We start from the raw sequence: 13,385 nt of genomic DNA, 5'->3' as shown, positions 1-13,385 counted from the left end.
TAACATGAGAGTTTACTATGTGGTAGTATGGATCACTTTTGATAATATAAACATCTGGAGGCAGATTTACTTTAAGAATCTTCTTTTCAACTCTTTTTTTTCTTTTCAACTCTTCACTATGTAGCTTCGCGGCAACAATACTTCCTGTTTTCTTAGTCACATGTCACTAACCGAACCAATCACAGGTGAGGAGGACTCAGGTAAATAAGCGGAGAATTAGAGAGACTGATTCAGGAGATCATTGACTGTTTTAGGGTTAAAAGACTTATAAGTAAATATTTCCCCTTGGAAATGATAAATGTAATATATAATAATAATAATAATGTAAATAATAAATGTGTATATATTCCTAGAAAAATAACTTCATCAAAAACGTTTCATTTACATTTCCACCCTTCAACCACATCAATGACCCTTGTGTCTCTGTAGGCCTAACAGTGTTATAAAAATGAAGAGCAATGTTAGGCTAACATTGCTCTTCATTTTATTCTCTTTATATTTCATAAATGAAATCAATAAATGCTCCAGTGTGCTTTGATTAATTGTGATTGAAATGGCCACTTTGGATGTTTACAGAAGCACAAGAAAGCACGACAGAATCAGTTTCCAGCAAACATTTTTAAAGATGAAATATTGAAATTTTGGATTTGATATGCTCAAGTGCAGCTCAGTCAAATCTTGGCACAAAGATCTTGGCACATTTTTCAGCTGCAGAAAGGAAAAATTACAACCAGTCATTTATGCTTTGTCAGATCTTTTAGTGCAATAGTTTTTATTATATCATACAAGGAGACAACACGACAGCAGTAAACATTCAACAAAGCAACACCAGGATTGGAGAGAAAATCATATCCACATTAAATATATTAAAATAATATTCCATGTCACAAAATCAGGAATGTTGAAAGCTCACACATTGCACATCTCACTCTCAGCCACTGTCGGAAGATTCAAGTCAGTTGTCATGATCTCAACACACACATTCATATTTCACACATTTATATCATTGTGCAACATATTTTCACCCCTACTTCTGAAAAAGAAGTGTTTTGTAAATAGATGGTTACAGAATATTATGTTATGGTTATGTTGCACTGCCAAATCTCTCAGCGGTAATCCTCTCTGCCATCTCAACAGGTGAGATAATGCTCAACTAATCCAACTATCACTGCCTTTTAATCCCTTAATCCAGTTTTTGCTACTACAGATTAGATTAAATTTGCTGACAGGTGCGAAGGCTCCTCTTAAAATAGATATCACCATACAATCCCAAATATGCTGAACATCACCATGAATAAAACAATAACTCTGTTGTGTTTACCTTTATTGCATTGGTGATTTGTTACACTGTTGGCTAAATGCTGTGTTTTAGGATTGTAAATAGACAGAGATTAGCTGTGCTATCACCTTTCTTATTTCTGGGGCATATTTCATCAGCTGTAGTAAAAGCAGTTTAGTCATCCTAGTGAAGCAAATACTAAAGCAGTTCTATGAGTTTCTATATTCCTCTGAATTGTCTCTACACTTTTGCTTCAGCACCATACTAGATGTCAATACAGAGTCATAGGTCATTTTGACAGAAATATGATGTCACCCATACAACGACCCCTCCTTTCTCTTCCAAGACTGGAAACAAAAACATATTTCCAGATGATTTTCTATTTCTGTCCTGACAGTATTTGTCCTTAAACTGGGTCGTGGGAAAGTAAAAGTTGTGCGCTCATTGTGATACAATGTTTAAAAATAATTTCTGGGAAGTAGTGCAGTTCAGTATTTGAGAAAGCAATAACAAAGGACTTCTACAATAGCTGTATAGTTGAGTTTGAGGATGTGTTGTGTAAAATAGACCCTGCTCTAAATGTTCCTCCACTATCTAACCCCCTCCACCCCCGCTGGCCACATACTGTTGTTCCCTAATCACAGCAGCTAGTTGGTCTTGGTCATGCTCTTGGTCTTCAGATCTGCCAGTTTGCTGGTGACAAAGTTCCACTTGAAGGAGGCGTCCTCACTTCCTCCACCCAGAGAGACGTATTTGGAGAAGCTGTTGTTGCTCCTTCCTCCTCCTCCTCCTCCTCCGCTCTCCTCTCCCTCAGTGATCTGCTCATCCTGGGTCTCCTCCCCTCCGGCCTCTGTCACCCCCTCCTCACATTGGCCCGCTGCCGCCTCGTTCGCAGCAGCGGCGGCGGCTGCAGCTTCGGCCTGCTTCTTGGCAGCCCAGTTGGTTGCAAAGCTATCCCAGAATCCTGAGCGCCTGCCGGGTCGAGGAGGCTCCTCTGGCTTCACTGCAAGTGGACTGAGAATTCAGATAATGTAATGGAGTAAATATAGTTTGGCTCTGAATGCTGAACACTTTTTAAATGACTATGTTTACATACACCATCATTTATACTGGCATTTAAATTACAGTTTATGTATTTATGTTATTTTCTGCACTGAGTTTGAACATGTGGGAATGTGAAGGGCTTAATGGAACTTAAATTAATAGTTCAGCCTTTCTTGAGGTGCTTTTTTAAAATAATAATGCACAGAATCTACAGCACAGACGTCCGCCAAGACCAAATCAAACAATATACAGGCAGTTCAGAGAAAACATGATCTAATTCAGAGTAAATGATTCAGATCAGACCCATTTTTCCTTCCTCCACTAAGTTTTATGCAAATTGGATCAGTGCTTTTTATGTAATCCTGTTGACAAACAAACCAATGGGGTGAAAACATAACCTCCATGCTGTTCCACTGACCACTGGCCGTTTCACCTGCACAAACAGATGGTTCAAGGTGCAGGAGTGAGACGCTCAACCAACAGGAAGGAGAACAGATGTCAACAAAAGAGAAAGATTTCCACTTACTGGTCAGCAACCGGCGGGCTCTCAGTCTCCTCCAGGAGCTGGTGTTCGTCATCTTTGTTGAAGAGAGATGATAGTCTGTTCCAGCTTTTGCTCCCGGCCCCCTGCATCTGGACACACAACCAACCACATACACAGAGGTCAAAGGTCCAAACAGTGATGCGTTCAGGTGTTTCCAAAGACTCATGGGACACTAATCCTCTCTGATACTATTTATTCATCCTTTCTTGTGAAATACCGAAGCTTCAATTATTCAGCAATAAAAATGTGTCAGTGTTCACATACTCTCTTGGCCAACTGGGAGACAGCATTGGGCCCCTCGTCCTCCTGCACAGGACTCATTTCATTCTCCACTTCTGTGACCTGCAACAGCAGAAACAAATGGTGATAAAAATGGATGTAGACAGAAATATCCTGACTATATTTAAAACAAACAGTCAAACTTGACCAAAGAGATACACAGGATTTGTGCACATTAGTCGCCATCTAGTGTATAAAAAGGAAATTACAATAGAAAATGGAACTTTGTTGAGTTCACAAGAGGACACCTACATTATATACAATAAAATTGATTTTAATTAGTGTTTATACTATGGAAAAACTAATCAGACTGATATAGCCAGTTGTACAGTTGTGCACATACAGTATTAATAACAGTAATCAATCTCTGTTTTGCCATAAAGACAGGTCACAGTAATTTACCTCAGCTGTCTCATATTTCACAGGTACATATGGAGTAATGTCCACTCAAATAGCAGCACTGACAACCCAGCTCATCCCTCTAAATGGAAACTATCTCTTAAACACCCGCAGTATTCCCTGTTGTCTGCGTAGAGGCCTCGGCTTTGTGTGCGACCACAGTTTGAAGCTGTCGGCCGGCTCATTCAAACACACCCCGAGGCCTTGGCCGGTCCGTCTCATCGCCCTGTCAGTCAGTCAGTGGAATGCCAACTAATCCCCATGTTCAGCTCCCGTGCAGGATCGAGTTTCTCAGCACTGTAGAGATCTGGGTCAACGCAACACTGTCTGTTTCATCACTATCAAACACTGGGTAAAGTACAGGTGCTGCAACAAGGCCCTGAAAACTGCTGGCAAAGTAAAGTGAACATGATGCTAATACATAGCTGCATTTATATTCCCACTGATGAAGTATATTCCTTTTGTAACTGAGACGCATGGAGTGTTTAACTGCTTCATATAGATTGATGGTCCAGTGGGGTGGGTGGGTGGGTGGGGGGTCACATGACAAATCTGAGGGGTCATGAATTGATTAACAGGGAAATCTAGAAAGAAAACCTCTGATACATTAATTTACATTCATTCTTTCAGCATTTTCTCTAGAGGGGAAATGGGCGACACTGACATCAAACACATAACAATGCTTGTTTGTTGGGTTGAGAGCAACTTGAAAAATACTTTGTATAATATGACTGTATTTCATGAGCTTATCACAAAATTTTAATCTATGAATGACAATTATTTACAGTGTTAAAAGTAAAATAAATAAATAAATAAAAGTAGTGTATGTATGCCTCTGAATTATATTGGAGGAAAGGTAAGAAGCATACAGTGGAAATACACATGTACCTCTGAATTGTACTTAAGAACAGCACAAATTAATAAATTAAAGCATTTAGTAGTACAGTAAGTTACAAGTTCACAGTAGATCTACATATCATTTTACTCAGTCAGTGTTTCAGTCAGCAGAGTCACCTTTCATGGAGGAAACACAGCAGAGGCCTAACTTCTGTCTTTAAGTTCCCTAAGCACAGAAAACAATACAGACCAGCTTAACAAGCTCATCTGAGCCAGTGATGAATAAAGAATGATCAGCAAAACTAAACCTGATGACTTTCTGACTTCGGTGCCAACAACCACATCGGCTGTCTCATACTTGACCATATGCGTATGGATCAGTATGAGGAACAAAGGTGGAGAAAGGAGTTGATTCTGTACCTCTTCAGCAGCGTCCTCCTCATACTCTGGGTTCAGCGTCTTCAGCACTTTGCTCTTATAAACCTTCCACACGGGATTCATACTTGCACGAATAGGTGCTCAACACTCAGGGCAAGACCTGTGAAGACCTCTCTCTGCCTCTGTGGTCCACCCTCCACCAAGTCTCCACTTCCAGCGTCAGCTCGTCTCAGTTGGGCCAACTCGGACCTGTTTACCATGTGTAAAGGTCTCAGTCGCTCAGCAGTGCAGAGGAACCCGTTCAGCACCGAGGCCCGCGCTGTGTCATAGCGTTTCTGCTGTCAGATTGTGTCTGTCCTATCAAGCCAACTGGGTTGACAGCTGCTTTCGTCCCTGCAGAGCGCCTGAACAGGTGAAGCTGGGAAGCGGTGCAGCTCATGCATGCGCCCACGCAGGTGTATACACACACACACACACACACACACACACACACACACACACACACACACACACACACACACACACACACACACACACACACACACACACACACACACACACACACACGTACGCACTCACATTCAGCGTCACTGTTCAGAATCTTACCTTGGTTACCTGGAGACAGGTGTGGATTTCCTCATTCATAATTCAGAGGGTTTCTTTTCCAGAGCCAGAGGTCCATTGTCAGGCAGCGTTGGTAGACTGGCTCTTGTAACCCTGATGCACACACACGCAGACACACATACACATGCACAGTGCTGACATGTTTATGTTGAGAAAGAAGGGTTAGTTTGATTACATTAAAACTACAGCAGCTCTTTGTTTGAGTTCACCCCTGAAGAGTTAGCAGTTTCCATCAAATCTGGATTTTAACTCTTAGTAAACAGAAAACTACAAATCAGTGAGGCGTTTTTTATTTTTTTAAACGCCCATACTGTATTTCCTCACATTCATACGTGCTGTTTATTTATGGAAACACACCTAAATGCCATCTCATTAAACAAACCACTAATCTCCCAGTGATACCTGCATGGACACTTCCTCATTGTCCACTCCTCTATTCTCATTGGCTGCTTCAACATATCAGTCAAACACCAATCAGATTACAGGTGCACCACAGAGTTGTTTTTTCTTTTTTTTTTCTTTTTTTGGTGACTGGTCTCTTGGCAACGCAGAGATCGCTAGCGCATGTTGTGTAGATAGAGTGAGATGTATAAAGCTTTGATGACTGATTGGGTTTCATCAGCCATCCACCACAATACAGTGTTTTGCTTATTCAACACAATCTTGCCTGCTAAAAACAACTCATTGGCAGTCAACATATTAACCCAACATGTCTTAATCATGCCTTTTGTTGCAGCAACAATTAAGAATAGAAGAGGTCTGTATATTGATTCAAACAATAGAAATACAGCACCCATCCTATCACTGTACATTTATTGTGGATTAGCCAGCGTAGACTTGATGATAATCTTGATTATGCACCAGAGAAATTCGATATACCCTGTCCTACAGCTCTCCTCTTCCTGGTTTTGATTACCATACAGACTTCAACTGCAATGAAGCTGAGAGGTCGGGGCAGATCCATAAGATGAACATGAATTATGAATGCAGTTCTATGGACGACACGTTGCTGCACACAGACCGAAGGATGTTGGTTATTTGAAGAGCAGCCAGTTTAGTTGTGGCTGGTACAGATCGGGTTTCAGATTGGAGAGGACACACCCAATAATCTATCAGAGTCAACACACCACAAGGCAGTTGATTGTTATGGAGGCAGTGTGGCTACTTTGATGACATGCATATCTTTTTTTTGTTCTTTTTAGGATTAATGAAACTGGTTAAGAGGTGTAGCAGTGGAGCTTTGAGAAAAACCTATAGGGGCAAAGCTTCAGAGGAGATTAAAAAAGACCTGAGAGTAGTTTACAAACTTGCAATGAGAAGACATTCAATGAACATGTTCTCTGTCTGTCACAGATGGATTTACGTATTATGATCTCACAATCATGTAATGAGCTCATGAAATACAAAGCAGTGGTAGTTTAAACTAACCAGATATGAAGAAGCTAAAGTAAGCACCACCTCAACCAGCTGCAAGTTGCTGCATGCACAGTAATATAGCAATAATACTACATCAACCATATGACATATAACAGCCTATTAGTATTCTTATTATCAGTTTAAGTATGTTTTGATGATACAATTTTACTTGAGTGACATTTTTTTGTAATAGACATCAACAGCAACTTCACAATCCAAACTTTCTGTTAATTCATCCTCCCTTCCTAGATATCAGTTCATCTCTCCTTTTTTAATATCACTGGTATTTGCACATTAGTTACTGACTATATTAAAACAAATACTAATGAGCAGCATACTGTTACAAGTCAGCATAGCCCTCATTTTATCCACCAGGTGGCTCAAGAGTCCTTCACAGTGTTGAACATCTAGTTTGCACATCATGAAGATAGAGTTATTTACATTTTGAAAAAAAAGAAAGAAATCATTTTAAATGTAAATGACTTTTATGATTCATAACGGTATCTGTTGATGCTGTTATTAAGGTGTGAAGTTTTTTTTAATTACAGTATATGATCAATTTAATCTTAAACAACTGAACTTTTAATAAGTAATGATAAAGCAGTCACAGACATCATCACATTGTCATTTGATAAACTGTAAAGCTACTGAATAGAGAAGAGATCATTGCGTGGCAGATTTAGATGGAGAGGTTAAACTCATCTAAATTATGAGTCTGATCTGATGTCACTTGGCAGCATTTGACAAACAGCATCTCTGTCAGCCAGATGTCTGGATTTGTTCACTTTCACATTATCTTGCCAAGAGATGACGATCATCTTCATTCTCCCACTTCAGAGTTCTCAGTGAAAGTGGGATAACACCTTTGTCTGAGACACGGACGTAATTTTAGGGGGGGACGCAGGGGACATGTCCCCCCCACTTTTTCAAAACGCCGTTTTTGTCCCCCGCTGTTTTTACCGTCCACAAACAATGTTAACACTAGCACCGCCATTGCACACTATATACCTATAACCGCCATGAGTCGTTCATTGGACGAACTGTAATAAAGCATAGCAAAGCAATTAGAGCTGTATAGGTGTTACATTTGTCGTAGTCTTTTAACAGCTACTCTGGGCCATGAAGTAGGCTGCACCCCGCAGCCTCCCCCCCCCCCCCCCCCCTGTAAAGCCAGGTTTCCACCGTATAAACGACCTTTTTTTTTCCTCTCTCTCTCTTTTACGGCAACATCCATAGTCCTTAGTGATCTTTGTTTGATATGTCAGGTGGAGCTGCCCATCATACCGACGCAGGATTGCCCCCCCCCCCCCCCCCCCCCCGCGTGCGCTCACGTCGGCGCTTTACATGAAGAGCACAGCGACTCTGTTTTTACACTAGTTTGCTCCTAAATACTGGCTTTATAAAACGAATTTCGTTTTCTTTTGATATCATATTGATATTTCCCCCCTGGATGTAGGCGACACCTCTTCTACAACTAGTCCAGTCCAGTCTGGAAAATAATTTCTGCACCGTGCGTGTGTGAAGTGTGGACCTGAGTGTGCATCTGCGCAGCCTGCGCACGTGTACACACAGAGATACACTTTAACACGCACGCACGCACGCACACACACACACACACACACACACAATCACACACACACACACACACACACACACACACACACACACACACACACACACACACACACACACAGAGAGAGAGAGAGAGAGAGAGAGGGGGAGAGAGAGCGCATAAGCCCAATAATGCCGGCGCAAATCGGTGAATTCTCTGGTCGTCCAATGAACGAACGTGGCGGTTATAGGTAAAAATGAGAAAACATGATCGATATTTTTTTGTGTGAGTAATATTGATTGTATTTAACAAAACGGGGTGCTGCCCAACATCATTTTAGGAAAAGTCACAGACTGGTGGACTTCAATGTATTTTTTAAATAAAGTTATGCACAAATGAAAATCAAAGTCAACGGCACTTGGCGGTTCTAGTGTTCATAGTCACAGCCATAGTCATTGTTCAGTCATTGTTTTATGGTATCTGTGCATCCCTAGTAGAAAACTAAAAGAACTGCTAGAAAACTGTAAGAAACTGAAAGAGTTTGGGTTTTATTAAAAATATGTCCCCCCCACTTCTAAAATCAAAATTTCGTCCATGGTCTGAGAGCTGTCAATGTCTTGATGCACTCGCTACATGAGAAAGTTATTTGTATTTTAGCTCTTTAGAACATGTTGGCCTACATTTACTTTTTTGCTTGAACCCCCTCAACTGGAGGTGACACTCCAAGAACACACCCGAGGCAGTGAGTACTGGCTGAGGATGGTTTGGAGTGTAATTGATTGCTGATGTTGTTGGAGGACAATAAAACTAAAGTGGAGCTCAGTTCACAACACCCGAGAAACATTATTTTATTTATTCCAGATACTTCCCCTCCTCTTCTCCACTGTGAAACAGACCATGTTCATCTCTATATGTGCATCAGATGCATGTGATGCGTCCTTTTGTGACTATATTGTTACACTTGCCTCTCTTTCCCGACCACTAGGGGGAGACCGCCACACAGTCCTATGCTGCTGCTGCTGCTGCTGCTGCTGTATGGTGCCTGAGAGGTAAAGAACAAAATGTACAGAACACAGTGTACACATACATTACTTGGTCATGTTTATTATATACATTGACACGTGCCATAGTGTCAACATGCAGGCTTGTTCAGAGTCATCTATAGAGATAAACAACTGCTGAACTTTGACTGAGAACAGCCAGCGAACACCGAGACATTCAATTGTAAAAATACGGATTTTTGAAAAATCCTACACTTTCCAATAGAAAGCAAGAGTGCTCTGTTCAAAAATTGAGATTTTGGTTTAGTGAAAGCTAATCCTGCGGACAAAGAGAACCCCCCCACTCTCAAGACAGCTGCGACTGATCAATTGAGGCTCTTTTGCATAAGCAGACCTCTCCCCAGTGCAGTGGGGGTCACTACGTGGGTGGTGGAGGCATGGAAGGAGAGGATGGCAGACTTGACCTGTCACAGAGACAGCTTCTCTTCACCACTAAATCTAGACTAACAGCCAAGAATACAACCAGAGGAATATCATGAGATAAACTAGACAATTATCACATGAGTGTCAAGTAGTTTTAAGTGACCATGCACTGAACTGATCTCTGTCCTGTCCTGTGTCCATCAAGCATCTCTGTGCCTGACATCACCCATTTTCATGTATTAATTCACATGAAGTGCTGAAAAGCTCCTGTTCATGAACCATAATAAAACCACTAATCTATTTACTGGAAAAACAGGAATTCTTCTCACACTCAGGGGTCAGTGCAGTAAAAACCAGGCGTCTTCCATAAAACACCACACTCATTGCTAATTTGGAGGCACAGACTTTGGCAGCAGATGATAACTCCCATCTGCGCTCATCCTTCTCCCCAGCTCCAAATCGACAGTATCTAGTCACCGCTGTTGATTCGTCCACTGGTGCCGTTTTGTTTGACCTCCCGCAGTGACTTGGACCGGACAGTGAAATTCCACTGCTGTACGTGTAAAGTGTGTGTGTATGTGTGCATGTGGGCCTGGACTTCATATAGCTGATGCATGTGTATATACTCACACAGAACAGAATGTTTCCACCCCCAAATAGACCTGAATGTAAAAACAGAGCCATGGGAAGATGAAAACCTGCCGATCCTCAAGCTCAGTATGAGCCATGTGTTGATGGGGGTGTGACACGGACCCTGCTGCACTTTGCTCTATTTACCCTGTGCTGTGAACCATTAGGTTTCTGATTGAAAGGCAGCAGTGTTTAAGTCAAGTCGACTGTGAATCAAATGTTCAAACTTATAGCATCTGACGTTCAGTTTTAGCTACAAGTGAAGCGATCAATTCAGTGACATCATGGCATTTCACAAAGCAGGTCAGTGGGTCAGTGGGTCAGTGTATGCAGTTTTCAGATGCCTGTCTTACGCTGCAGCTGCACTTTGACCTTTGGTTTATGTAATGGTGGATAATGACAATGGATGAAATTTCAATATTCTTGCTAAGAGAGAGAGAGAAGATTGATAACGCTCGCATGTCTGCTCTCTCAATGTGAAGCTACAGCCACTAGTTAGTGTTTTATCCTGTTTTCCCCTTTAATCTGAACAAAAATCAATCTGAAATAGTTCCTGGCAAAATCTGAAATAGTTCCTGGCATCTTAGCTGCCAGAAAATCTTCTTGATTGATGCTTTTATGAATCAGTTACTGTAAGGAATAATGATAATGAATTATCACAGGTTAAATTGAGGCACTTAGAGGCTCTTCTGTTTACTTAGTCTCTCAGCTCCAGATCCAGAATAGCAATACTAACATGGAGTGATTGTGGTTTTACAGGGAGTTATGTGATATCAAATTAGTTATAAATAATGAATCAGCCAAATGCATTTTGTTGACTTGATCGAGCCTTGCTATCCTGCTTTATAAACTAAGCTAGCTGACGCAACTGCACATTATAGCCTCATATTTAAAAGGGGCACATGGCTTGAAAGAGATTGTAGGCTATAAAACAAAACTTCTGGTGCTTTGTGCATATAAACAAATGAGATATCCATTATAAATGTTACCTAAAAGAGAAGACTCTTTAAACGTTGGACAGAACCAGATTTAGATAACTACCTCTGGGCTTTAGGTCCATTTTTAACAAAGAGACTTTTGAGTTTCTCATCTAATTTCCCAAAATGTCAAGCTCTATTTTTAAAATAAAGCAATGTCTGTGTTCGATCCCAATACAGAGAACTGAATCACATTACTTTCTTCCTTATAATCTTCTCATAACTCATTTGAATATGTAAAAGTTATTTAACAACATTATTTAGTAGACTACAGAGAAAAGTCAGAGGAAATAAGAATCAGCACAAAATCCTTCCTCTTTTGTGTCCTAATTATTTTCAGACTGGTTTGCAACCATTTGGAGGAGAACCTAAGGCTGGAAACTGCTGTCACACTTTATGTTATTATCAAGCATTTATTTGATCCAGCAGATTCTCATCAATAAATAATAATCCGGACATTGCTGCCGATAAATATTTCCCTCTCTGCCTGATCAGAATCATTTGGGTCATAATGTTCGTCTGCTCAAGTAAATATTTCTTCTCAAAAACAACTGTTTAAACTTGTTTGTTAAAGAGATGTCATGTTTTTAAAGGAGTCAGGTGAGAGTCAGACCATGTGCATTTTGCTTATGCAAATGCAAAAGATCTAAATGTAAATGTAACATGTCACATGGTTTAAGGTGTGGTGATCAGCATCAACTTTAAAAACAGTCCCACTCAGAAAGTAGGCTAAGAAATCAAGGAGCATCACCACTGACTTGCTAAAACATGTCTTATCTCCTGTCACATTTTTTCCCATCAAACATCAGACATGTGGATTAATCTAAACCATGTTTCACTATTGAGTGTATCATCCTAGCTGCAATGGAAAATACACCTTGATAGAAGTTATTATGGTCAGTTGACTGAATAGTGCTTCATTGTTTCCCCTACAGGTACATCATGTGCATGAGTACACAAACACACAGGTACATACATGTGTCTGCATGTTTGTGTTTTTTCTCTCTGTGTACATAAATGTATGTTTAAAAGCAGTAATGCTATGCCATGCACGTTGCCTGCACACATCCTTCTACGTTATTCCCGTGTTTTACGAGTCCCTGCAGACGTGTGAGTTTCAGCACTGTGGCCTCTTGTCGTGCCAACGGTTGTGTAACGTCCAATAAAATGCCCATTCACAGCTCCTCTTACCTCCCAAAACAGGATTTTGCTGTTGTTATGTTTCCATCATAAACTTGGCTTCAGGCTCTGGTTTTACATAAGGGGTCTTTGTCCAAATTCATTAAAGTACCCGCACACACAGTTGTGGATCTCATTGTCTGGTTGGTTAGAATCATCGTGAACGCTTTCATCTTAAGGAACAAAACATTCATGAGCAGGATGCTGCTTTTGCCAGCTCCCAAATGTTTTAACCTCTTACTGTCTGGGGTTTGCATGTGAGAGATATTTTGCAGACGTATTGGAAAAACTCAGCAAAGTGCAGATCTAGTGAACAGTGTGTTTCTTGGTACCAGGCTGACCACCAATGATATCTACAGTATATATGCACCCACATTGGGAAACGTCACAAGTCATTCACAAATCGATGTCAGTTTAACTACATTGATCTGTAATAACTAATTATATAAGAATAATAGATGCCCCCCCCCCCCCCCCCCCCCCACACACACACACACACATGAACACACATGAACACACAAACAAAACTCCTCCTCAGGATCTTCTTCCAAAATAGGCCACACTGACAGGTTGACCTCTCAGCAAATAGTGAAGCATTCCAGTGAATAACCAGAGACCCTTTGGACCAGCAGGCAAAGCCTCCTCAAAGCCGCTGACCAGCTCAAACCAGCCTATGCAAACTTTAACATGTTAGAGTTTGTCAGACATGACTGATGCCTGTCATGAGACTGTCAGAATTGACAATAGGACAAGAAGGTGCAGATATTCACCCAACAAAGATAACGTTAAAAGGAAAAATGGGAGAAAAAATAAATAAATTCTG

At 40.9% G+C, this 13,385-nt stretch overlaps 1 protein-coding gene across 2 annotated transcripts; it reads right to left on the bottom strand.

Annotated features, from left to right (window-relative positions):
- Positions 1-761: 761 nt before the first annotated feature.
- On the bottom strand, positions 762-3,846 carry LOC310998700 (uncharacterized protein). 2 transcript variants are annotated; one of them, XM_083988866.1, is made up of 4 exons: positions 3,741-3,846; positions 3,132-3,209; positions 2,850-2,956; positions 762-2,293 (listed from the first exon to the last, which is right to left on the bottom strand). In XM_083988866.1, the coding sequence occupies exons 1-4, from the start codon at positions 3,765-3,767 to the stop codon at positions 1,927-1,929; spliced, it is 579 nt and encodes a 192-aa protein (XP_083844992.1). In that variant the 5' UTR covers positions 3,768-3,846; the 3' UTR covers positions 762-1,926. The 2 variants fall into 2 exon arrangements, with proteins under 2 accessions (XP_083844992.1, XP_083844993.1); XM_083988867.1 differs by having other exon boundaries at positions 3,549-3,821.
- Positions 3,847-13,385: the final 9,539 nt, after the last annotated feature.

Source organism: Trachurus trachurus (assembly GCF_905171665.1).
Source record: "Trachurus trachurus genome assembly, chromosome: 16".
Taxonomy (NCBI): domain Eukaryota; kingdom Metazoa; phylum Chordata; class Actinopteri; order Carangiformes; family Carangidae; genus Trachurus; species Trachurus trachurus.
Note: the sequence above shows the minus strand (reverse complement) of the source record. Positions and strands in the feature narration are given on the sequence as shown.